The 23,904-nt window shown below is 38.0% G+C and overlaps 1 protein-coding gene across 1 annotated transcript in view; it reads right to left on the reverse strand.

The window, feature by feature from the left end:
• Positions 1 to 279: 279 nt before the first annotated feature.
• fhl3a (four and a half LIM domains 3a) overlaps positions 280 to 23,904 on the reverse strand; it is a 52,248-nt gene continuing 28,623 nt past the window's right edge. Inside the window, exons 2-6 of the mRNA XM_030159219.1 lie at positions 14,542 to 14,707; positions 13,371 to 13,545; positions 9,126 to 9,295; positions 5,888 to 6,074; positions 280 to 1,744 (exon numbers count right to left, since the gene is read on the reverse strand). Coding sequence (XP_030015079.1) covers positions 1,593 to 1,744; positions 5,888 to 6,074; positions 9,126 to 9,295; positions 13,371 to 13,545; positions 14,542 to 14,697 — 840 coding nt within the window. The 5' untranslated portion in view covers positions 14,698 to 14,707 and the 3' untranslated portion in view covers positions 280 to 1,592. The remainder of the gene's footprint in view (positions 1,745 to 5,887; positions 6,075 to 9,125; positions 9,296 to 13,370; positions 13,546 to 14,541; positions 14,708 to 23,904) is intronic.

The raw sequence follows: 23,904 nt of genomic DNA on the forward strand, positions 1-23,904 counted from the left end.
ACGTACAGAAAGTTTTACTCCCCTTTTTATTACACACACACATGGTTTCTCTGTCTAGCACTTTCTCACACTCACACACTGCCAGGCTCTTCCCCCTGTGCTCTGTGGATTCACACACACTGATCTTTCCTAGAAAGACTTTTTTTTTTTTTTTTTTTTTTATAAAACACACCAGAAGGATTTTCTCTGACTGAGACAGTAAACACAAGCCCAGAAGAAGGTATGATCTCATAAACTAGTAATGTATATTTCATTCCAACCACAAAGACACACAAAATATAAAAACTGTCCACAGAAGAACAGTCAGTGTACGTTTATTTAATAAGACTTCACAAATAAAACTAACCACTGTAGCTTTAAGCCATTTCAATTATCATCTGATTTACAGTATGTTCATACTGGTATGACCACGATGGCCTATTTTCCATCTTGAAATGCACATATGCCAACTCTGACTCACCAGCATCAAAGCTGAAATATTGACATGAATGTATACTTTATCATTTTTTCACATAAATGTTACACACTAACAATGAAAATTACAAACCTTAAAAGCAACATAATAGTTACTGAAGCAAATAATCGCAGAGGAAGACATGCATATTCCAGCATTACACAACATGTAATGCATTCAGCTTCTTTTGGGATATAAACAGTGATATAAAGAGTCATTAAAAAAAAAAAAAAGCCAAAAAACAAAAACACAGAAACAAGCAGAAGCTTTGTGTAAAATAAACATTATTACAAGTTTATCAGAAGCTGACGCATGACAAATAAAAGTGGTCTGTGAGTTTTGTGCATGCCTTTGAATTGTGATTTTATGTGCACGTAACAATGGAGCAATATTATCCAAAGTGCAATAGATCATGACTGAATACATTTAAGCTTAATCAGCTTTTTAAATTGGTATTTTCATTTTTATTGATTTTTTAAAAATGTATTTTCTTTTAAAAACGGTCAAGGTTTTCTCTACAACAGTGTCACACCTCCTTCTATGCCGTTATATACAGCAACATGTTGCAACAAAAGATGCACAAAGTTAAGACATACACGAGACAGATAACTGACACGAGAGAAGAAGCAACATTCAAATGCATGAAGCTACAGTCAGTTATAAGAGTTACAATTACAACAGTAAAGTCCACCACAATTTGAAAATACAGACTGACATGTTTCCATACTATACTGTATCAGTGTTCTGCGTCTTCTCCTCAGAGCCTGACCTCTACCTGAACTTGTAAATTACGTATATATAAAATCAAGGAATTTCTTGCAAAGTTACTAGCACTTTACTTTTCTTTGGTTAACATACAAATGATGTTATTCTTAAGGCACTCCATAAACTATCTTTCACAAAATATTTATGTTTTTGTTTAATGAATAAATCTTTGTTACGATTCATGCAAACAATGCAACAGCGAAACTCATCCAAACAGGGACAATATAGAACCGAGCTCTTGATATAAAATGACCTGAGAGGCAGCATTAGCCTGTGTTAACTTCCTCTGTCATATCTTGGGGTTGTGGAAATGCTGTGACAAGGAGTAAAAGGTTAAGTCAATGTGAGAGTGAAGGGAGGGGAAGTGGGGGTCTTATAGGCTGGTGTGGCAGTCACGGCACAGGATCCTTTCGCCGTTGGGGAAGAAGCCGGCCCCCACCAGTGAAACAGAGCACTGGGTGCAGGTGAAGCACGGCTGATGCCACTGGCGATCCTCAAATGAGATGTACTTTCCTCCTCCAAAACCTGCGACACAAAAGCAGTCAGAGTTTAAAGTATACAACTGACTCCGATTCTTTATTACCCCGCCCCCCCGAAGGGGAGTCAAGAGGTATTTGGTTCAGTTTGTTTGTTTTTTAACACTCTAGCAGCAAAACTGTTTGTTGAATTCATACCAAATTGGGTTTATAGGTTGCCAGTTACCCAGAAGAGATGTGATTACATTTTGGGAAAAGTAGGTCAAAGTTAAAATTTGTAATGATTTTTTTCAAAAACACTTTTCCCCATTTACTTATAATGAGCAAAATTTCAAATGTCTGTAGCAGCAAACCTATTGGTTGAATTCATACCAAATGTGGTTTATAGATTGCCAGTGACCCAGAATAGATGTCACTACATTTTGTGCAAAGTAGGTCAAAGTTTTTATGAATTTTTTACATCTTTTTTTCCCATTTCCTTATAATGGGCAAAATTTATAGTGTCTGTAGCAGCAAAATTCTTGGTTGAATTCATATCAAATTGGGTTTATAGAATACCAGTGACCCAGAATAGATTTGGTTACATTTTGGGAAAAGTAGGTCAAAGTTTCAATTTTTTATGAATTTTTAAATTCTTTTTTCTTCTCCCATTTACTTATAATGAACGAAATTTCAAATGTCTATGGGAACATCAATGTCGTTTCCATTTATTTCAAACTTGGCACTTATATAGAGGCAATTCATATGTTGACATCAGGACATGCATAGACATCATGACATCAGCTGGATCGATGCCAAAATAAGCTACGATACGTGCAAGGAGTGGGGTTTGTTGTGCCTGGCACCACTTGTTACCTCCACCAGGAGGTATTGTGATCACTTTGCTTTGTGTTTGTTTGTTTGCGTGTTTGTTTATTAGCAACTTTATGGGAAAACTATTCTAACCATCTTTACCAAATTTTACCCACAAATAGGCCGAGGCCCTGGGACGAACCCATTAAATTATGGGCCAAGTAGGCCAAAGTTCAAGGTCACAGCAAGGTCACAAAATCTACAATTTTCCTATCTCTCATCATTGAGCAATTTTCGAAAATTCATAAAAAATTCAAAACGACTCCGATTAGCCTCCAATTTGATACACCCATAGCTTATAACAATATCTTGTATCTGGCACAAAATTGTCCACATCCACTGTGGCATGTGGACTCTGTGGACATTTCAATTTAACATTGAAAATCCCATTTACGACACATTTTTCATTATAACTCAACAAATATTGATTGGAATTTAATATAATTTGACATCCACATGACTGGTACCAAGCTTCAACTTCTTCTGTTGTATGGAGCCACCTTAAAGCTGTTTAATTTAAAAAGACATAGTCAATCCACACATGCACACCGTTCGGGATGCTTGGCGGAGGTTTGCGTTCTCTGAACGCGTTTGTATTGTGTTAGAATTGTGGAAACCAGAGAAGAAAGAAAAAGTTTATATTAATTTACCATATAATGTGCACGTGAATATTCCATTCCACTCAAATATCTCAGACACCTACTATCATTACTGACAAGCCACCACTGTAAATTAATGACTGAGAGTTGAAAACAAGTAACTACTCAAAGTGTTTAACAAAAATTTCTTAGTGTGTCTAAAAACTCAGTAATAAAGGACCCATTTAATATGAAACCCACGTCAATGGTACAAGTAGTAACACAATAGAAAGTATAGTTAGCGTAGGCAATAGTCAATGACTTTATCTATCTATCTATCTATAGTAAAGTAAAGTAAAGTAAATTTTATTTATAGAGCACTTTTCACAGACAGAGTCACAAAGTGCTTTATCAATTCAAATCAGAATCAAATTAAGTTTACAGAGACCCAACAGAATCCTTCAGGAGCAAACACTTGTGATTGGTGACAGTGGCGAGGAAAAACTTCCCTTTAACGGGCAGAAACCTCGAGCAGACCCAGACTCCTGAAGGATGGCTGTCTGCCTTGACCAGTTGGGGTTAAAGAGAGAGAGAGAGAGTAAAGGAGGAGAAAAGAGAGAGCGATAGAGATATAGAGAGACTGGGGGGGGGGGATGACACATGGAGTACGTTATGATGAATACATAGAGTGTAATCAGTCTGTGGTGGTCCTGGGTCAGGTGGGAGACTAAAAAGCCTTTTTGAACAGGAGGGTTTTGAGGTGTTTCTTAAAGCTCTCTACAGAGTCTATCTATCTATCTATCTATCTATCTATCTATCTATCTATCTATCTATCTATCTATCTATCTATCTATCTATCTATCTATCTATCTATCTATTTTTTAAGTGATACAAAACACTGAAACATGCTCTTTTAGCTGTAAACAGAATCATACCACTCAACTGTAACAAAACACATAATGTACATTAAAAACAATAAGGCGAAAATGGGTCAATTACTGTCTGAAAAACATTTTTAGCCTTCCAACCTATTTCATGACATAGTTACTCTTTTTGTGTTGTGTTAGTATGACTTTACATCATAAAATTTGTATTATAAATAATCAACAGTACCACCTCCTTTAGTTTGAAATAATATATGAAAACAACAGTAACACAACACAGACTGCAGAATTGGCTGGTCTGTTAGGGAACTTTGGAAGGTTTTAGAGCAGCTCAGGGCTCAAATCTGTTTGAAATGACTGTATGATGGTAATAAAAAGAAGCAAAAACTTTCTAAATATAGTGTAGATGGAAATGGATACTGAAGTTTTAGGTTAGCCTTTATTAGGTGATAAAACCAGCACAAAAACTCAGAACCTCATGTGGATCTGCACAAGCGTCTTGTAATTCTCTGTCATACAAATGTCCCTGAACTATTCCTGTCCCACATACTTGGATATTCAACTACTAATCACCTCTGTCTCACCTTCTTTGACTCTGTAGCCTTTGTCAGGATCATGCAGAGGGCAGAGTTGGACTCAAAACGGGTGAAAAATAAACTAAAAACAAGTGGTCCCAGACACAACAAACCCCGCCCCTCGCACGTATTGTAGCTTATTTTGGCATCGATCCAGCTGATGTCATCATGTCAATGCATGTGCTGATGTCAGCATATCAATTGCCTCCATATATGTGCCAAGTTTGAAGTAAATTGAAACAAAATTGAAGTTTTTATAGACATTTTAAGTTTCGCCCATTACAAGTAAATGGGAGACCAAAAAAAAGATGAAAAAAATTCATAAAAAATTTGAACTTTGACCTACTTATCCCAAAATGTAATGGCATCTAGTCTGTGTCTCTGGCATTCTATAAACCCAATTTGGTATGAAATCAAACAATAGTTTTGCTGTTATAGACATTTGAAATTTCACCCATTATAAGTAAATGGGGGGAAAAAAAAGATTTTAAAAATTCATAAAAAATTTTAACTTTGACCTACCTTTCCCAAAATGTAACCAGATCTATTCTGGGTCACTGACAATATATAAACCAAATTTGGTATGAATTCAACCAATAGTTTTGCTGCTACAGACATTTGAAATTTTGATCATTATAAGTAAATGGGAAAAAAAAAGATATTGAAAATTCATAAAAAATTGGGACTTTGACCTACTTTTCACAAAATGTAATGACATCTATTCTGAGTCACTGGTAATCTATAAACCCAATTTGGTATGAATTCAACCGATAATTTGGCTTCTACAGACATTTGAAATTTTGGCCATTATAAGTAAATATGGAAAAAAAAAACATTTTAAATTCATAAAAAATTTGAACTTTGACCTACTTTTCCCATCTATTCTGGGTCACTGACAATCTATAAACCCAATTTGGTATGAATTCAACAAATAGTTTTGCTGCTGACGAACAAACAAACAAACAAACAAACCAAAAACACTACCCCTTGCCTCCCCTTTGGGGGGTGGGGTAATAATTATCTAGTACAATGTAGACCACTTCAGTATCAGTCACCATGGTTACACACACAGATTATGTCTGACACAAGGTGCTGACCCCTTTTTGCTTACATCCTTCACATAAACCCTGTTGTTGACCTCATTCACTGGGGATGTAAAATTAAAATGCTGTGTTTTCCCTTTAGCTACACAGTAATAAACTAGTCAAAGAGAATGGAGAACTATTTGGGGCTAAAACAAACATCTTCAAGGCTCCAGTCCTGAACAACCAGACCAAGTGACGCCAATTGGATGTAATGTTACCTGTGATGGGTTTGGTGCAGGCCTCACACTTCTTGGCGTACAGGCTGCCGAAGCACTTAAGGCAGTAAGGGCTGTCATCTCGGGAGGTGAAGTGTTGACCGGCCAGCTGCGTCTTACAGCTGGTGCACACGAAACACTCCTTATGCCACGGCTCGTCTCGATAGGTCACACCACCTTTAGCCAGGGTCTGAGGACAGGATAGGTCAAAGGTCGAGTAAATTCCTTCAGTTTTTAATTTATTCTATGCACAGATTTGCAAATACAGAACTAATGCTGCCTTCACATGCTATTAGGAAGATGATCCTTTCCACTTGAGAATTTGAAATTACCAGTGTGTTGTGTTCAAGTGCTTTTGTTGTTGTAGCAAAATGAAAAATGGCTGACATACAATTTATCGTGACCTGCTACTTCGGTAAAACAGTTTTGGACGTGTTAATTCATCTGCTACAGCATATTTTTTCATTCGTTCATTCATTCTTCTTCGGAAATTTATCCTCAAAAGGGTCGCAGGGACATGTATACACTGACAGATATAAAGACGAACAACCAATCACTCTCACATTCACACCTATGGGCAATTAAGCTCAACCCTTTAACCCACAGGTGTCAAACATGTGGCCCGGGGGCCAAATCTGGCCCGCTGGAGGTTCCATTCCGGCCCGCAGGATGAAAGTGCAAAAATGAATCTGAACAGTCCAGGTTGTCCAAATCATTTTGGTTTAGGTTCCACATACAGACCAATGTGATCTACAGTAAAAATAACAACACAATAAACCCATAAATAATGACGACAAATTTTCTTTGTGAAAATTTATGTGGAAAAAATGTAAGTAAAAAAAAAAAACAAAAACATTACACTGTGAAACTATTTACATTTACAAAACTATTCTTTCACAATAAAATGCAAATAAATACATAAATAAAAACAAAGATGAACAACCCCAATTGTGCAATTTTAACAATATTCTGCCTGTTACTAAATGTTTGGTGCATTTATGGATCCACTGTGATCTGTAGTTGTGTTAATAATGAGAGATGTAATATAGAATGTATGTAGAAATTGTTCAAATTTTAGTTCCAAACTCCAAAATTTTAACAATATTCTGCCTGTTACCAAATGTTTATGTAACATTGTGTGTAATGATCATGTACAAATAATAAGTCGAGGCATAATATTGTTAAAATTACACTAATTTTTCAAATGAAATTTCTGTTTTTTCAGGTTATTCACATCTTTTTTTGTAAAATGTAAATGTTTTCATAATTTAATTGTTTTTTTGTTTTTTTTGTACTAAAACAAAAAGAAAAACTAGGCTTTGACATTATTTATAGGTTATTAAGTCATTATTTTACTGGTCTGACCCACTTGAGATCAAATTGGGCTAAATATGGCCCCTAAACCAAAATGAGTTTGACACCCCTGCTTTAACCCCTGAGAAATTATTTCAATGATGCTGTGAATTAGCATTTGTTTCAGTGTCATAAAAGCTGCTATGAGTATGTGCTTGTGTTCCTTTTCTTCAGTGGTTTTATTTACTGTGTGTTTTCAGCGTCAGAACAGGGTGGAATAACAGAAAAAGACAAAGAGAGGAATTGAAGTTTGACAAGTTTTGACTAAATAAGGCACTCAGAATGTACAGCCATAAGAGATTTAGGATGTGGAACATGAACTGTGAACTGGAACACACGGAGCAACAAGTATTTGAATTTGGGCCCAATAGTTTTTGTTTTGTTTTTTTTTTCTAAATCAGTCCAGCTGTTTTTTGGTGCCTGGTTGAACTCCAAAAAGCAGTTACACAGTCAAAACTCACAGTAAAAACACAGTTACAAAAAAGAGAAGAGAAAGAAAATAATGACAATAATGCAACCAATAGTAAAACCAAAAACTGACAAAGAAAATGGTGTAAGAAAAAAAAAAAAAAAAAAAAGAAAAAAAAGCCCAAACTGTCTATTTTTAGAGTGAGTCTGCCACGTTCACCACTCTGTGTTTTACCCCCACATTCCCCAGGTGGCAGAGAGTGTACTGAGCATGCTCAGATGTCTATAGAAAGAACAAAGTCTATTCTATCAGCGTGTTTTGATTTTTTTCCTATTGAGCAAATGGTTGAATTTTTATGACTATTTAAAATAAATCATACATACAGAACGCTCACCACAAAGATGTCAGGGGTTAAAGGGTTAACTAATGAACCTACTAATGTACGTCTTTGGAGGCCGGGGTACTCGAAGAGAACCCACACACACAGGGGAACATGCAAATTCCACTTTTTTTATGTAAAATAGTTTTTTTTTTGCAAATTGCATGTTCTATAAATGTGCTAAATCCACTGTTAAGAGCAGCAGAACTTTGAAGGGGTCATATTTTGCTAAACCCACTTTTATTAGTCTTTGGTTCATTTATTTGTGTATTTGGGCCCTAATAGTTCAAAAAGTTTGATTTTGAACCCTCTAGGTGCTGCAAAGCTATCTTTATATTTATTTCGAAAAAATTGAGTGGATTTCTTCAAAACCGTTTGAATTCCTGCATAATTTTACATGTTGTAACTAGTTTCGTCACACCTTTTGCACATATAAGGTCAAGACTTCCCAGGGACGTTTCTCTGAGTACAACATAATTTTTTATCAGCAGCAGCAGCAGTTGTAGTCCATACTGAAAATATGTCCAAACTTCGAGCCAATTACCTAAAATGTTCAGTTGTTGGTTGAACGGGACAGAGCAGTACAGGCAACAACCTGGAGGGGGCGGGGCCTGAAGTGGCTCATTTGCATTTAAAGGGCCAGCGCTCAAAACCACCTTTCTGGTGTCATTACTCAGAAATAGGGTTGAAGATGGACCTGTGGATTTTAATTAATGAAGAATTCAGACCCAAGCATAGCATTTACAGTTTATGTAGACCACAGGAAAATGTTTTAAAATGCATAATTACATTTAAAAAAAAAAAAAAAAAAAGGAAAATATCGCTCCTTTAATAAAAACAGTGTTTATCATTTGCGATTAATCCCTCATTTCTCTCCGCCATGTTGAAAAGTTCACAGGTTATTTTCATCTCGACAACTTGTGCATCAAATTTTTGCCCAGTTCCCCAGTGGAAAATACGACATGAGGGCGCGTTCATGTGCAATTTTCAAGTTTGTAAGTAGCATTGACCGTAATTCCCATAGCATATGAATGCAGCATAAATACCACACCTGCTTGGTTTTTTTGACTAAAGGTGCCACCAAAATACAATTTACTGACCTTTTTACAGCGTGTGCATCGCGGAGCGAACTTGTCCTCATAGCAGGGAACACAATAGTGTTCATCCTTGTCAGGGATGAAAGACTTGGAGCCAATGGGCTGTTCGCAGCTGTGACAGATGAAGCAGCCCTCATGCCATGTAGAGCCTGCATATTCCAGCTTCCTTGTACCTAGGACAAAAAGAAAAACATATTAAATGGAGGTGGGAGAGAAATGGAGAAAAAAGGATGGAAAGAATGATGGAAACAGGGGAAAGAGTGAGGCATTTTTTTTTATTCTTCTGAAGGGGAAGGCCATTTCAGTATTTTTTTGGTGGTAATTTCATTGAACTATGAAATAATATACATGATTGCATGAAGGCATATAAAACTTTTTTTTTGTTTCAGTATGATTTGTTTTATTTTTAAAGATAATACCACAGCCCCCACATTTCTTTCCTACTGCTGGAAACTGGAGGCAGGCGGTTCAGAAAGGGATAATGCCATTTTCCCTCCGTGTCCCCAGCCAATCCATCTTCTTATCCCCTCGCCTGTTGAGTTTTTTATTATACTGTTCGGTTTATTCTATGGTGACACAGTGGTTTGTGCGGGGCTGACATTTTACACTACTGCTGTCTGTAGATTACTAACATGTCACTGCTTCAGGCTGTGTGCTGTGATGTTTCCAGTGACAAACTGCAAAAATCCCCCCTAAATTTCCACGTTATACACTTACAGGAATTAGAGTAGCTCAACAGTATTAACTTCTCGGTAAGTGCGTAAGAGTCGGATGAGTGTAAAACTAAAAAAAAAAAAAAAAAAAAAAAAAAACCCCCACTAATATATGTAAAAGACTTCAGATTTCTAAAAAAAAAATATATATATATATATTTTGCAGAATTTAAGACTTACAAAGTTCATTTGCATTCAATGAACTTCATCCTTAGACAGAAAATAGGTCAACGCCAGCTGGAAACAAAGTAAACAGTATATCCTCTGCTTATACTCTACTGTTGCACTCTCTCTTCGCCTTATATGTCCTCTGGTCTGTGTGTCAGGTTCAATATACATCCGTTTCTTTAATGCGAAGATTTCCAGTTGCTCTGTGCATCAGTGCTGGCAAGAAACTTTGCAACACCACTATATTTATTGTAAAAAACAAATTACAAACAGTTTAGCTGAAATCAAACTCAGATGACGCTCCACATCACCAGGAATAAAACAGAAGTGCCGTTTGTGTCGCAGGATTTTCCATCAGCATAAATTAAGCGAGAACAAAAGAACAGAACCATTGTCTGTGTGAGAGAGCAATGATACAACATCTGCATGACCATCTCTGGAAATGGGAGCATTTCAGCAGCTTTATCAGATCAATCTTTGTAACCAAAACAGCTTAGGAGGAATCCATTTACATGGTTTCTTCATAAAGTTGTTTCTCTTCTCATGACATTGACATAAACCACTTCAGCTTCGCATCAAGGTTTTATACAAAGATAAGTGCTCATGTCTGTTTTTGAGAGTCTAGATGTTTTCAAATGGTGTCAAACGGATGTCTATAAAGTTTTACTATTGAGAGGTGTAAGAAAACTATATCTGAGATGTCCCAGGCCAACAGTGTATGGAAAAAGACTTTTGGAAACTAAAAAGTTACAGATCACTAGTGACACTGGTAGAAAGAAGTGGTTCCATTTCTTTACAGTAATGCAACTTATTACATTGATATTCTGCACATCAGATATTTTTTGAATGTTTGGGGCTCTTGTCCACATGTAAATGGTGGTTTATGTCACAAAAGCTGGGATTTTTAAGGGTTTTCCGGAGTGACAATGCATAAACATTGTTTGTGTGTATCTGTGTGGACATGAAAAAAGAGGACATTAGAAAATGATGCCATCACACTCCAACACCCAATATAGTTGCTTTTTTTAATGAACAAGCACCTTAAAGGGGTCATATTTTGCTGAACCCACGTTTATTAGTCTTTGGTACAATTATTTGTGTATTTGGACTCTAATAGTTCATAAAGTTTGAATTTGAATGCTCCAGGTGCTGCAAAGCTATCTTTATACTCATTTTGGCAAAAATCGATTGGATTTCTACAACCTGTTTTAATTCCTGCTTAATTTGTTACGTTTTATAACTAGTTATGTCACGACTTTTGCACATATAAGGTCAAGACTTCCGACGAACATTTCTCCAAGTACGACATAATTGTTTGTCAGCAGCAGCGGTTGTGGTAAAAACTGAAAATGTGTCCAAATTTTGAGCTGATTACCTAAAATGTTAAGTTGTTGGTTGTATTGACGACCACAAGTGGCTGAACGAGACAGAAAGCATGGTAAACAACCTGGAGGGGGTGGGGTGTGAAGTGGCTCATTTGCATTTAAAGGGCCAGCGCTCAAAACCACCTTTCCGGTGTCATTACTCAGAAATAGGGTTGAACATGGACCTGCGGAGTTGAATTAATGAAGAATTCAGACCCAAGCATAGCATTTACAGAATATGTAGACCACAGGGAAATGTTTTAAAATGTATAATTCCATTACAAAAAGCAAAATATCACTAAGTATCAAAAACAGATCATATATGAAGTCAGTGCTACAGCAGATTAAGGTCAACAGGGACACATTTTGGATACGGACACATGTTCTAATTTGTGGTGAAATCTGTAAAATATAAATAACACACTTGGACACCCCAAACCTACACTTCAGGTAACTTAAGTTTATAACTTACGTAGTTTATCACTTATAACTTATTTAACATATATGCTACTCAAGTTAAATACAGACTAAAGTGTCTGCATCTGATTCATTCAGGATTTACAAGCGTGTTCTCAAGATATTTTATAAAACAAACAACATGATTGATTTAAAAACCAAAAAAAAAAAAAAAGAAGGAAAATAGATGTTTAGAGAAATATTAAATGAGGACATGGCATACATTTGTACGTTGTACATTTGTACGTACTAGTTTAGTGAAGTTTGTGTTGGAGTCTGTGTTTTTCAGGGACCTGTTTTGGCATTGGCCAACTCCATTTCTGAGCAACAACTGTCTCGGTTGCCTATATTCAGGATAACAGCCTGTATTTTGTTTTACCTACAAGTATAGGATCAGCCTTTTCTAAACCCCCCCCCTCTCATATTCACTCCTGAGATCTTTACTGACCCTCTTCTGCAACAAACCAGTGGCTCCCAGCACAATACAGACCAACACAAACTTCATTTTAACATTTCACAATTAATGGTGCTCATTTGTGCACATATGCAGTTGTTGTACATGTAATTTTTACGTTAACAGACACCAGTTTTAAGTTAACAGTAGTGTGTGCAGTACATGGCTGTTACTATACAGGAGCTAAAAAGAGGCATTTAGTGTATAACAGCATCCTTTGGATTTTTGGCCTATTCCCTTACATAGATACCAGTCTACAGGCTCTTATCACACATGCAGGCAGCTGAGTAGGTCAAGGGGGAGCTATTTTTTAAAAAATAGTACGTGATGATATGTTCTTACTTTGAAAAACAACCAACAAAAAAAAAACTATGAAATTTAATGCATTTAAATCCTGCAATGTTTTCCAATACTATTTAGCTTGCTTTTTCCTCTTAAAAGGGACTTTCTTGGCTTTAACTTGTGCCTCATGCACCTATGAGACAAGTAAAAAGGGAGTGTTACACTTCCTGGAATATGTGCTGCTTTATGAGGGTTAAAGTTGCTACAGAGGCGTTGGAATAACTGCCTTTCTTATCTCTTGTTATCATCAGTCTGTTGGCAGTGCTCCAGTCCTGGGGATCTGGTTTGCAGACAACAACTCAAGCAGACTCGCAATTACTCTGTCACATTGAATTCTCGATGCTGCTCAAACCTGGACCCTTGACTTCATCATCCAGGACCCTTTGTCTTTGTGTTTCTGTTTTCTAAGACCTCTTTCCTTTCTCTATCGGCTCGATCTGTTACTTTATACTTTCCACTGGTCTCTGCCTCCTGAAGTTTTTCCACATCATCATTTTCCAATATAATTTGCCTGTCTATCTTCAAATTTGAATTTGTACATGACATGCAAAACAAAACGTGAAGGCCTGAATATTAGTGAGTAAACTGTATACACATTAACTTTATATAATATTATTATAAAATTTTCCATCCTAGATTTTTCATTTGGTGGAACAAAGCAGTCAGACAGACAGACTTTATCTAAATATGCAAAGCTTGAAACCAAAGTCTCCACTTTAATCTCTTCTAACATTCCTGTTTCTGCATTTACCTGGCATGACGATCTTGTCACAGGCTACGCACTTGGACGAGAACTCGTTACAGTAGCAGTCGTTGCAGAGCAAAGCATCATCCTGGCTGGTAAATGGTTCATCTGCCAACGAGCGGTCACAGCGGAAACAACGAAAGCAGTGCTCGTGGTAGTGTCGGTCCTCGTAAAACAGCTCCTGATGAAGGTGTAAGGGCAAACAAGAAGCATGCGAGAGGTCATTTATGCACTTTTTAAGCATGTCCTTAAAACAAAACCCCTGCACTGTTTTCATTTCCTAACACTGACACGGACGAGTCAAATAAGGTAAACACTGAACAATGCATACGTTTCTTGTTACAACTGAAGTGTGGGCTCGTCTGGGTCACACTGACACATGAGACGTCTACACAGCAATAACCAGTACGTTGTATATACACACACTATGCTTTTGTGCATGTTTCTGTATGAAAAAAGGTCTCGTCAAGGATGCGAGAGAACTGATTTGCTACAGGGCATCAAGCGGAGGAAAGGCTGTTTTTATTTTTTTGTCCACTGCCCATGAGGGTGTTGATAACTGATTGGCCTCTTTAGCAGAACAAACTACTCAGAAATGTGGCGTGCCGTATACTCTAAACTCATCTAAGGAGTGTATGTTGTTTGCAAATGAGCCACTTCATGTTAGTGTTTTCCAATAAGAGAAGATTAAATTTTAACTTGATTGTGGCCAAAAAAAAGAGACATACCCTCATGCTGCAGCTTTACAGTTTAAGACAAAATTAGCCCATGGGCTTATGTGGACTTAGTGCAAATTGCCTGTGTAATTACACGTTAAATTAGCCTTTACAGTGTCTTGCCACACAAAATATATAGAACATGCCTCATTTAACAAGAATTATGCATTACTAACATGACATAACTTCTGGTTTAGCTATCCAAAGCCATGTCAAAACATAGTAAAAGATAGCTTTGGGCTAATTAGGGAAGATTCTTGACTGGCTTCATATGTATTTAAACTATTGACATGTGTCTTGCAGTGGGGAATGCCTCAAACTGGAATTATATGCCAGTGTGTATCATAGATTATAGATAGTTTATGCATTTAACACTGTTGATTTTAAAAATTCCATCAAAGCTAGATTTAAAAGTTTGTATGATGATTGCACGTTTGATCATGTCAAAATAATTGCCTCACCCTTGCATCATGGCCAATAAGTTCTTTGCACTCATCACACGTGTTTGAGAACAGGCTGTCGTAACATGGGACGCAGTAGGGACTGTCATCTGATTGGATGTACTTGCGGCCGTACAGGGACTCCTTGCAGTTGTCACAGTCAAAACGGTCAGCCATTGTGAACTTTCTGCAAACACAATAGGAAAAACATATTTGAGGAATATGACAAATACCACAAACAAATCCAAAAGAGGACAAAAGACAAGGACATGAACAGGGGGTTGAGTGAGACATACAAGGAGGAGTAGGAAAATGAAGGCGTGTCCCAAGGAATGATTCAGTAACCTTCGCTAACATGGTAGTTGGACATCAGTGAAGACTTTCACTGCCAATATTTATGTAGTAAATATTTCAGCTTGTACCAGCAATGGAGCTGAGCTCAAACAAAACACGTAGCACAAGTGGGAGCAAGTGGAAAAAGAAAAATAGAGCGCGAGAGAGGCAGCAACATGAGAGACCGTTCAAAATGCCTATTAACTTTTATTGCTGTGTGATGAAAGTGTGATGGATGCACGGGGAGGGGACAAGAGCAAGAGCTGTTACTGTTGTTTTTTTTCTTTGATTACCACAAGTTGCTGTCAGCTCCTCCAAATCTGCAGCCTAGAGATTAATGCAACACACATACTGAGCCTGTGAGTGACTAATTTGCATTAGAAGTCATCACACACACCTGTACAGTAAATATTTATGCGGCAAGAACCTACTTGCGGATAGCGCGCAGACCACCAACAGATAAAGAAACCCCATAAAGCATGTGTATGTGTGTGCTTGTGTATGTCAGACATTTGAAGCTGTTTGAACATGACTTCTGAGTCACAGACAGGGGTTCCTTTCTGCATAAAAATAAAACTACACGACACACAGACACAGAGGTATACTGCAAAAGTATGTTTTTTACTGTACGATAGGCCCCTTGATCAAGAGCACACAACAAAGTGACAGAGTAATATTGTGAGAGCATTATGGCAACAATATCAGGTTGCCAAAACATTACAGCATGACTGGAGGAAAGCCCAGTGATAAGTGATACGGCCCTCTGGCAGTGCACACTGTTGGCTATTCATTCCCACCATCCAGTAATAATAATCACCACTGATATAATAATCAATCACATTTCAGACCGAACCCGTGCTGCCTGTCTTACACAACCACACAAACGCACATGCGAGTGGTCAGACGGCACGCACACATTAGCACAAAAACATGGGGTAACACAGAAAAAATGAACAAAGAATAAAAGCCAAATCACATAAGATCCATCATCAAAGCAAACTTTTCATCCCAGACTCTCATGTTTCATGTGTCTCAGCCCTTTGTGAGACAAAAGCTCTTAATGAGTCAGGGTGAAAAAGTCAGCATCCGACTGATTTCACCTGCTCGTGCTCGTCATATTTAACCTGATGACACAACGCCGCTTCCTAAAACCTGGAGGCACCCTCAACCCCCACCACCACCACCTCCTTCGACAACCTTAAGAAATAAATTAGCATGTGTTAATGTTCGACAGCCCCGCAGCCGCGTGTGTATACAATGTCTCCCTTCACTAAACCACCGTATCTCTCTATCTAAAGGCTGAGAGGAGACATTTTTAGTGTCTGATGTCTCACATTATAGCATCCATCTGGAGGTCATGGCAGAATATCAGAATAAGCAGCTGTGGTTGGCTGAGCATGCAAGTCTGTGCTTTAACGTCAACATGAATATCTGTACAGTCGACGCACCATCCGTCATAAAATTCCAACATTGTCATCAGCCCATAACCGCAACGTCAAGATTAGAACAACAAAGTATAGAGTTGAAAATGTGCACTATGACCTTAATGCTATGTGTGGTGCCAGGTACGTACAGGTATGTGTTGCTTTTGCTTGCCAGGTAAAGGAACGAGACGAGGCATGACTCAAAGCCTGGAAGCCAGGGCTATGACGTCTGCTGTCAGCTATCATTTCCAAAGTAAATCAGCCAAGTATTTATTGTCCTTCTCAAATCTAAATCATCTCAATATTAAAAAGGCTGCAGAACAGAAAGGAGGTGATGTAACTTCTTTACATGTCCTTTTTTATGTACATGTCAAGATGTAGATTAAACTAACAAACGTCTGGGATGGAATACCCAGCATGTTCCTCATGTTGCTTAATCTCCTCATTACAAGTCTCATGCAGCCTCGGCTTGTCTACAAGTGTTTCTGGGCCACCAGAAAGATCTGCGATTGAGCAAGAATAGGTAGTTTGCAAGCAATCAGGTAAGATTAAGCAACAGAAGTCTCACCAAAATACAGATGGGTTGGGAATGTTCCGCTTAATCACAAAAATTCCAAATCCTGACACAATAGAAGGGTTTCACATTAGGTATCAGAAAGGGTTGTTCTGATTTCCAAGTCCTGTAGTGTTTCTATTTCAGAGATTAACTTTGTGTACCAGTGTTTGAATGGCTAATGTATTAAGAGAAGAGAAGAGAAGAGAAGAGAAGAGAAGAGAAGAGAAGAGAAGAGAAGAGAAGAGAAGAGAAGAGAAGAGAAGAGAAGTTCCCACAGGGCTTTGTATCTACTATTGTACATACTTAACTTCCCGGCAGAAGTCTATCTCCATCATGTCCAGGACCTGGTGACTAAGTACCCCACTCTGGGTTAATAACGTTCCAAAATACCAGGGCTGTGACTGAATTCCACCCCCTGGGAAAAGTGTGGGCTTGAAGGAAATCACCACTGCCTCCACAAAGGACAATGGTCTAGAAATACTGCACAGTGTTTAATTATAGTATTGGAGCAAGAACAAGTAAGCAGTAAAGTATTTCTTTCTGTGTAATGAGCCACATGGCATTCATCTATATAAAAAAACACCAGAAAGTATCAAAAACGAAATCAAAAGTAACTGTTTATATCTGTATAAAAGACCCAAGGGCAGTCTTGATAGGTCCTAAAGTAAGTTACTACAAAGAGAGAAGGCATGATTTAGTATTAAACTGTAGTTTACTCATGATCCCTACTTTGTTAGATGTATCTAAAGTGCTTCTCTATAAGAGGATGTCTGTTGCTTTGTCTGCTTTATATTTAAAACACAATATTTCAGAGAGGTGTCATAAAATTCTTGTAAAGTCAGGCACTAATATTTAATTACTGTAAGATCAAATAAGTAGAACTTCCATTAAAATATTGAGTGCACCAGATGTATTTTAATTTGTCAAGGTATTGAGATTTACATTGAACACAAACAAATACAGATGAACAGTAAAGCCATTGTTCTTCCTATGGCTCTCAGTCATGGTGCAGCTCTACAAAAATTCAAAAATAAACACAAATAGGCCAATAAACGTTGCCATACACACATTAAGTCAAAATTAACACTAACATCACAACCCCACTGAACCCCTGCACATAAAAATAATACATTTTCAGCAACATGCCCAATACCCATAATGCAATGCAGAGATAAAAAGGTGTGGTCATGACTAAAACTTAGTGATTTAAATCCATTCAACTGAAACTTTTTTGTACTTTTGACTATGTCTACAAATTAGTAGAATATACTGAACATTTTATAGTAATGGAATATAACTTAAATCATTTAAGTACATTGCAATTAAAGCATTTTAGTAAATACAAAGTCCGGGCTTACAATGTATAGGGGCAAAAATGAACTGAAAAAAATGGTGGCAAAGGGACTATCCTTTTTTTGTGAGCATGATGTCTCAGAAAGGTCTTGAGGAAATTTCTTCCTTCGTCATGTCATGAGTCACTCGGTTCTCTCAGTTCTCAATAAACTGTTCCACCTGCTGTTTGGCTTGGCTTCTTAGCCAGCTGGCTAGCGGATGAGCATGAATGAATGGTTTTCTTAAATAAAGAGACTTAATTACTATGTACAATAACTTTTTAGTTATGTAAGAAAGATGGTTAGTATTTGCTTATTCAGAGTTACAGCAGTGAGGGGTCTGATGCCTTATAAGGGACCCCTGGCTCCACAGAGAACCCCTGTCCTAATTCAAAGGACATATTTTTTAAACTCAGAAGCCTTTCATTTTGTTCAGTGTAAACACAGTCATGTAGCACCACTACAAACTCCTTAGCACATTGTTTACTCTTTGCAGCTCTTCATTATTGTGGGATGTGCAAAAGCTAGCATCTTTTACTGGGGCTGAAAACAGACGTTGTTTTTTGCCCTTATTTGTTTTTACACATGCAGCTATAAGATAACAGAGGATTGTCAAGGCTACTTTCTACTAGTCATCACAACTCTTCCTGATTGACATCCTGGGTGAAGTTCAGGGCCAGTCGTGAGACACCACACAACAACAGGCCAGTGCAGGCGGGCAGACTGTATGCTGTTGCTGGGCAACATAGTCATGGTTGGTTACTGAAGGGCTAGCAGATACCCAGTGCAGCCCAGTCCCACAGGCAGGAGAGCTAATCCCCAGCCCAAACTTTGCTTACGCTCTGCTTGATTCCAAATGAACAGTCCGTTCAACCAGCTGGGAACAAGCCTGACAGCTCTTCCCTTCTTTCCTGCTGTCCATTTGAAGAATCTGCTTGTAAAATATACAAAGGCTAGACAAAGCACTTGACATCATGTTACATCAACAGAGGACAGGCGTTGTCCTGACTATAGCATGTACGTGTCACCACAAATGTCACTTGGATGTCCCTAACAGTCATACCAGAGTGACCAATTAACTCACAGCCTCCATTGATTATACTACTTTTTAAAAAATAATTCCTCAAATAAAACTCTACTATACTTCATTTCTTCTTATGTAAAAAATCGGAAGTGGAGTAACTGTATCCCCTCTGTTAAGATAACATGACTAGCATAGGAAACAGCATCAGAATCTGCCATGTATTGGCAGACAGATTGCGTTTTTCATTTTTTACTGCAGAGTGAGAAAAAGTACAAATGTTGAGGTTATTTTGAAGTACATCTAGTAAAGTCAAATCAATCTTATTACATTCCCTTCATCACAAATGTGTTTAAAGGGACTATATAGTCTATATACTGTATGTGTGTGTTTTATGACCAATACCTGAAGAAGTTCCCTTTGAATAAGGAACCCAAAAAAGAACCATGAGGGATTCCTCTTTCCGAATGCAATGGAATGCAATGTTTTATGTAGGACAGAGGTCTTGTCTAGACATAAGTCTACACATGGCTCCAGTTTGACTGAGAAACGGCTATATATGGGCTAAGTTTAGGACTGTTAAATCTGTGGTCACCAACTAATTCACAAAGCATTTAATAATAATAATAATAATAATAATAATAATAATAATAATAATAATAATAATAATGGATTAGATACATACAGTGCTTTTGTAGGCACTCAAAGCGCTTTACATTGAATCCATTATTCATTCACTCCACAGTCACACACTGGTTGTGGTAAACTACATCTGCACCAACAGCCTCTCTGACAACCACCCAACACTCATACACCAGAGTGAGTGACCTAAAGAAGTAGCTGCTACAAAAACCTCTTAATCATCATTAAGTGTCTGGAGGCAAGATGGGTGAAACGTCTTACTCAAGAATACAACAGCATGTGACCACCAACCTTCTGGTTATTGGATGACCAGAACTACTCCTGAGCCACAACCATTTCTAAACCAAAAGTACAAATGGATGAAAAATTACTGGAAAAACCAACATAAAGAGTTGGGGGTAAGGATTACATCACCATGAGCCACCAGAATAGCTTCACTTGTCTTGGCATTGATTCTACAAATCTGGGATATTTAATCATCTATGTCAGTGGAGACCACTGTCTAATATATCAGTCCAAATCATCCATAGGTGTTCAGCTGGATTGAGGTCTGACGACTGTGTATGCCAAACCACATACAACCATTCTTGTGCTATATGTGCAGGGCCATTGTCATCCTGAAAATGACCAATTCTACTAAGTTTTTCCTTTTATTGTACACCAGTCTGTATATGTATAAGCAAAACATTATCTGAGAATTAATAGGCAACGGAGTACTAGGGCAACTGCTCAGTTTGATAGTGACTACTGCAGCTTTATCTTCAAATAAATACACACAGATGTGCTGTTTTATTGTGCACAGTGAGGACTGATTTACCTGAAAAAGAAGTAGCTGCAACAAAAACCTCTTAATCATCATTAACTGTCTGGATCTTTTGGCAGGAAACATAAGAACAAAGCAGGGGAAGGAGTGTGTTGTTGAGCAGGTCCTTTTTAAAACACACAACTTCCAGTGTCCCAGAGAGAGTGATGAGGAAATAGAGGAGAAATCAAACAACAACCAGCAAAAGACAAAGGATGAAACTAAAGAAGGTGACATTTAGAGGCAAATGAATGCTGGAGCAGGATCTTAAACCAATGACAAGTCTTAAATCAAATTAGAGGAAAAGTGAAACGGCTGTGTTTGGATAAACACATACCATCACACTGCGCTCTGTCTGGTGCCTGGACATCTTCCAGGTGCAGTAAAGCTCCTTGGCTGGATTTGAGTTGAGGAAAAACTACAGAACTGGACACTTGAGTATATCATTTGAGGGCCTGGTTGAGCATATCAAAAATAAAGCACAATGTCAAAAACACACTTCAGAAAATTTCACTGGTGTCTCTGTCCAGTGGCCACTTGAAAGGAGCCTGATGGAGATGTCGTCTGATCTTATTTATTCCAAAGTCTAGTGACCGTAGAAGAGTTTCCATTTGGTGACTAAAAGGCAAAACCACGAGTTGCACGAAACTTTTTTTAATGGTTCAGAACTAATGTTTATGACACAACGTCAAAGGGATTACGTTGATGTTGTTTTTCAAGAAACTGGCGACTGAGGTCACGTCCTTTGGGAGACCCGTCAGGATCAAGCACATTTTCCAAGACTATTCATTCCACATGTAAAATTACATCAACATGACTAATTGTCTTCATGGCCATCATTTAAAGCGGTCAAGTCCATTCAGGTCACAAAACAACAACAGATGCTGAAGATATTTGTTATGTATATGTCAAATGTTTGGTGTGCGGTTCCCGCTGGCTCATACTGCATCAGATAAATGAAGTCCAGTAATCAAACAGACACACTGAGCCAATGAATGTTATCACAGGAAGAAGAGGAAATTGCTCATGAAAGAGAGATAATGCTGCAGCCCTATTCATAAACACACATGCCTGTTCAAAGAAGTACTACTCATTGTGATATAATAACATTTTTATTTAAATGTTAGGGAAGAATTCTGCTTACTTGCTGGTACTACAACATATACTACAATACTGTACATGGCAGTTCAGCATCATGATGTTTATTGCAGATGTGACGCTGATTCTAAACCAGAAAACCAGAACTGCAATCATCCCCATGACATTTAAGCAATCTGTGGTCATAAGAGTTTATATGATGAGGTCGGCACGTAGCCACTGTTAAGACGCTGTTGGTAAACAATGACTCTAGTATGAGTGTTGTTATTTTTGTGTTCTCTCTATCTTGCATCAGTAGAGGAGAACCTGGGCCACCCACATTTTCAGGTTACAAAATGAGCCTGTGACTGGGTCAAATCCAACAGATATTAAGGGTTCCCTATGTAACACAAGTGCATACTTTTGTACTCATTTGTTTGTGTTGGAGTCAGTTTGGTGCTTGGAGCTGGTCATTTGTTGTATTTAACTCACTCTATTCTTCAGTTAATGACTTTCTCTGGAGCCTGAATCCATGACAACATCTTGCAATCTCATTTCTACGTAACGGACTTTAATCACTTATTTCATGAAAGTCAATAAATGACCAGCTTCCAGTTTAACACAGACTTCAACAAAAAACTTCTATTAATCATTTATGGAAATCTAGGTTTAAAATGTGTATTTTAAACCAACTATTAGGAAGTCCTAGAGTACTATGTGAGTTTAAATAAAGCTCAATCTATGTGGAGATGCCAGCATACTCAATTAAAATCAATGAATTTGCAAGCTAACTGGTCATAATTTCAGTAATAATACAAGGGCTAAAGATGACATATTCCAGTCTGACTGGTTTAACTATTGATAACAACATAAGACTAACCTGTGGCTACTTAAGATTTAATAATAATAATAAATAATGGATTGGATTTATATAGCGCTTTTCTAGACACCCAAAGCGCTTTACATTATTGACCCATTATTCCTTCGCTCTTACATTTCCCCTCTGGTGGTGGTAAACTATATTTGTAGCCACAGCTGCCCTGGGGCAGACTGACAGAAGGGTGGCTGCCAATTTGCACCTACTGCCCCTCTGACCACCACCAAATATTCATACACCAGTGTGGGTTGCACTGGAGGCAGGGAGGGTGAAGTGTCTTGCCCAAGGACACAACAGACTGACTAGGACAGAGCGGGATTCAAACCACCAACCCTTCGGTTATTGGACGACCCGCTCTACCACCTGAGCCACAGCTGCCCCGCTGATTTGGTCACGTATATCAATGTGAGCCAATCAAATCAGCTCCTTGAAGTTGCCAAACATTCCCTTAATGCTTTCAACTATTAGTCTTGTTCTACAGCAGAGTGAATTTATTTCTTAGCTATGATGAGAGAGATCAGTTACATGTTTGGTGAGTTTTTACCTTTGGTTGTGAGGATATAAAGGAGAAGAGAGATATGAATATGAATTTGTGTTTGGTCCAAGGTTCAGCTTCATGACAGACTGTAGAGCTGCCAGAAATGGGTCTCAACTGTCACAGCATCTCAGACTGTCACTTGTCTCCAAACAATGGTCATTTAATTAATGTTAGATGTAATCAAGTCAGGTCATTTTGTAGTCTATGGTTAAGACATCACACATAACCACAGAATCACAATCTGCTCATTCTGGAATCAACAGTTTTCCAAAAAAGTGTTGTTTATTCAGGGAACTAAAGCTACTTCCCTCATGGGAGTCCATCCAACAGATCAGACACCTCTTTTCAAAGACCTCAAGGATGCATTGTGGTTATAACTAAAGATTGGCATCTTGTGTCTTTAGTCATAATATCATTAGCATAAGCATAAAAGAGGGTGGCAAATCCTTTTTGGCTGCTCTATGTTCCACAAATATGCTACATTGATAGGTAGCTAGCTACTTCAGTTAATTTTTGTAGACATGCTTGCACCGGGACCAAGTAAGCATATAAGAGGGGAGAAAATAATTTTTTGCCTGCTCTGTGTTCCTGGATGGAGTGCTACATTGTTTGTTATCCAGGCAACATGGTGGTGCAGTGGTTAGTACTGTCGCCTCACAGCAAGAAGGTCCTGGGTTCTATATGTGTTCTCTCTGGGTACTCTGGCTTCCTCCCACCATCCAAATGCATGCATTAATAGGTTAATTTGTCATCTAAATCACCCATATGTGTGAATGTGAGAGC

The sequence above is a fragment of the Sphaeramia orbicularis genome, chromosome 16, assembly GCF_902148855.1.
Source record: "Sphaeramia orbicularis chromosome 16, fSphaOr1.1, whole genome shotgun sequence".
Lineage (NCBI taxonomy): Eukaryota > Metazoa > Chordata > Actinopteri > Kurtiformes > Apogonidae > Sphaeramia > Sphaeramia orbicularis.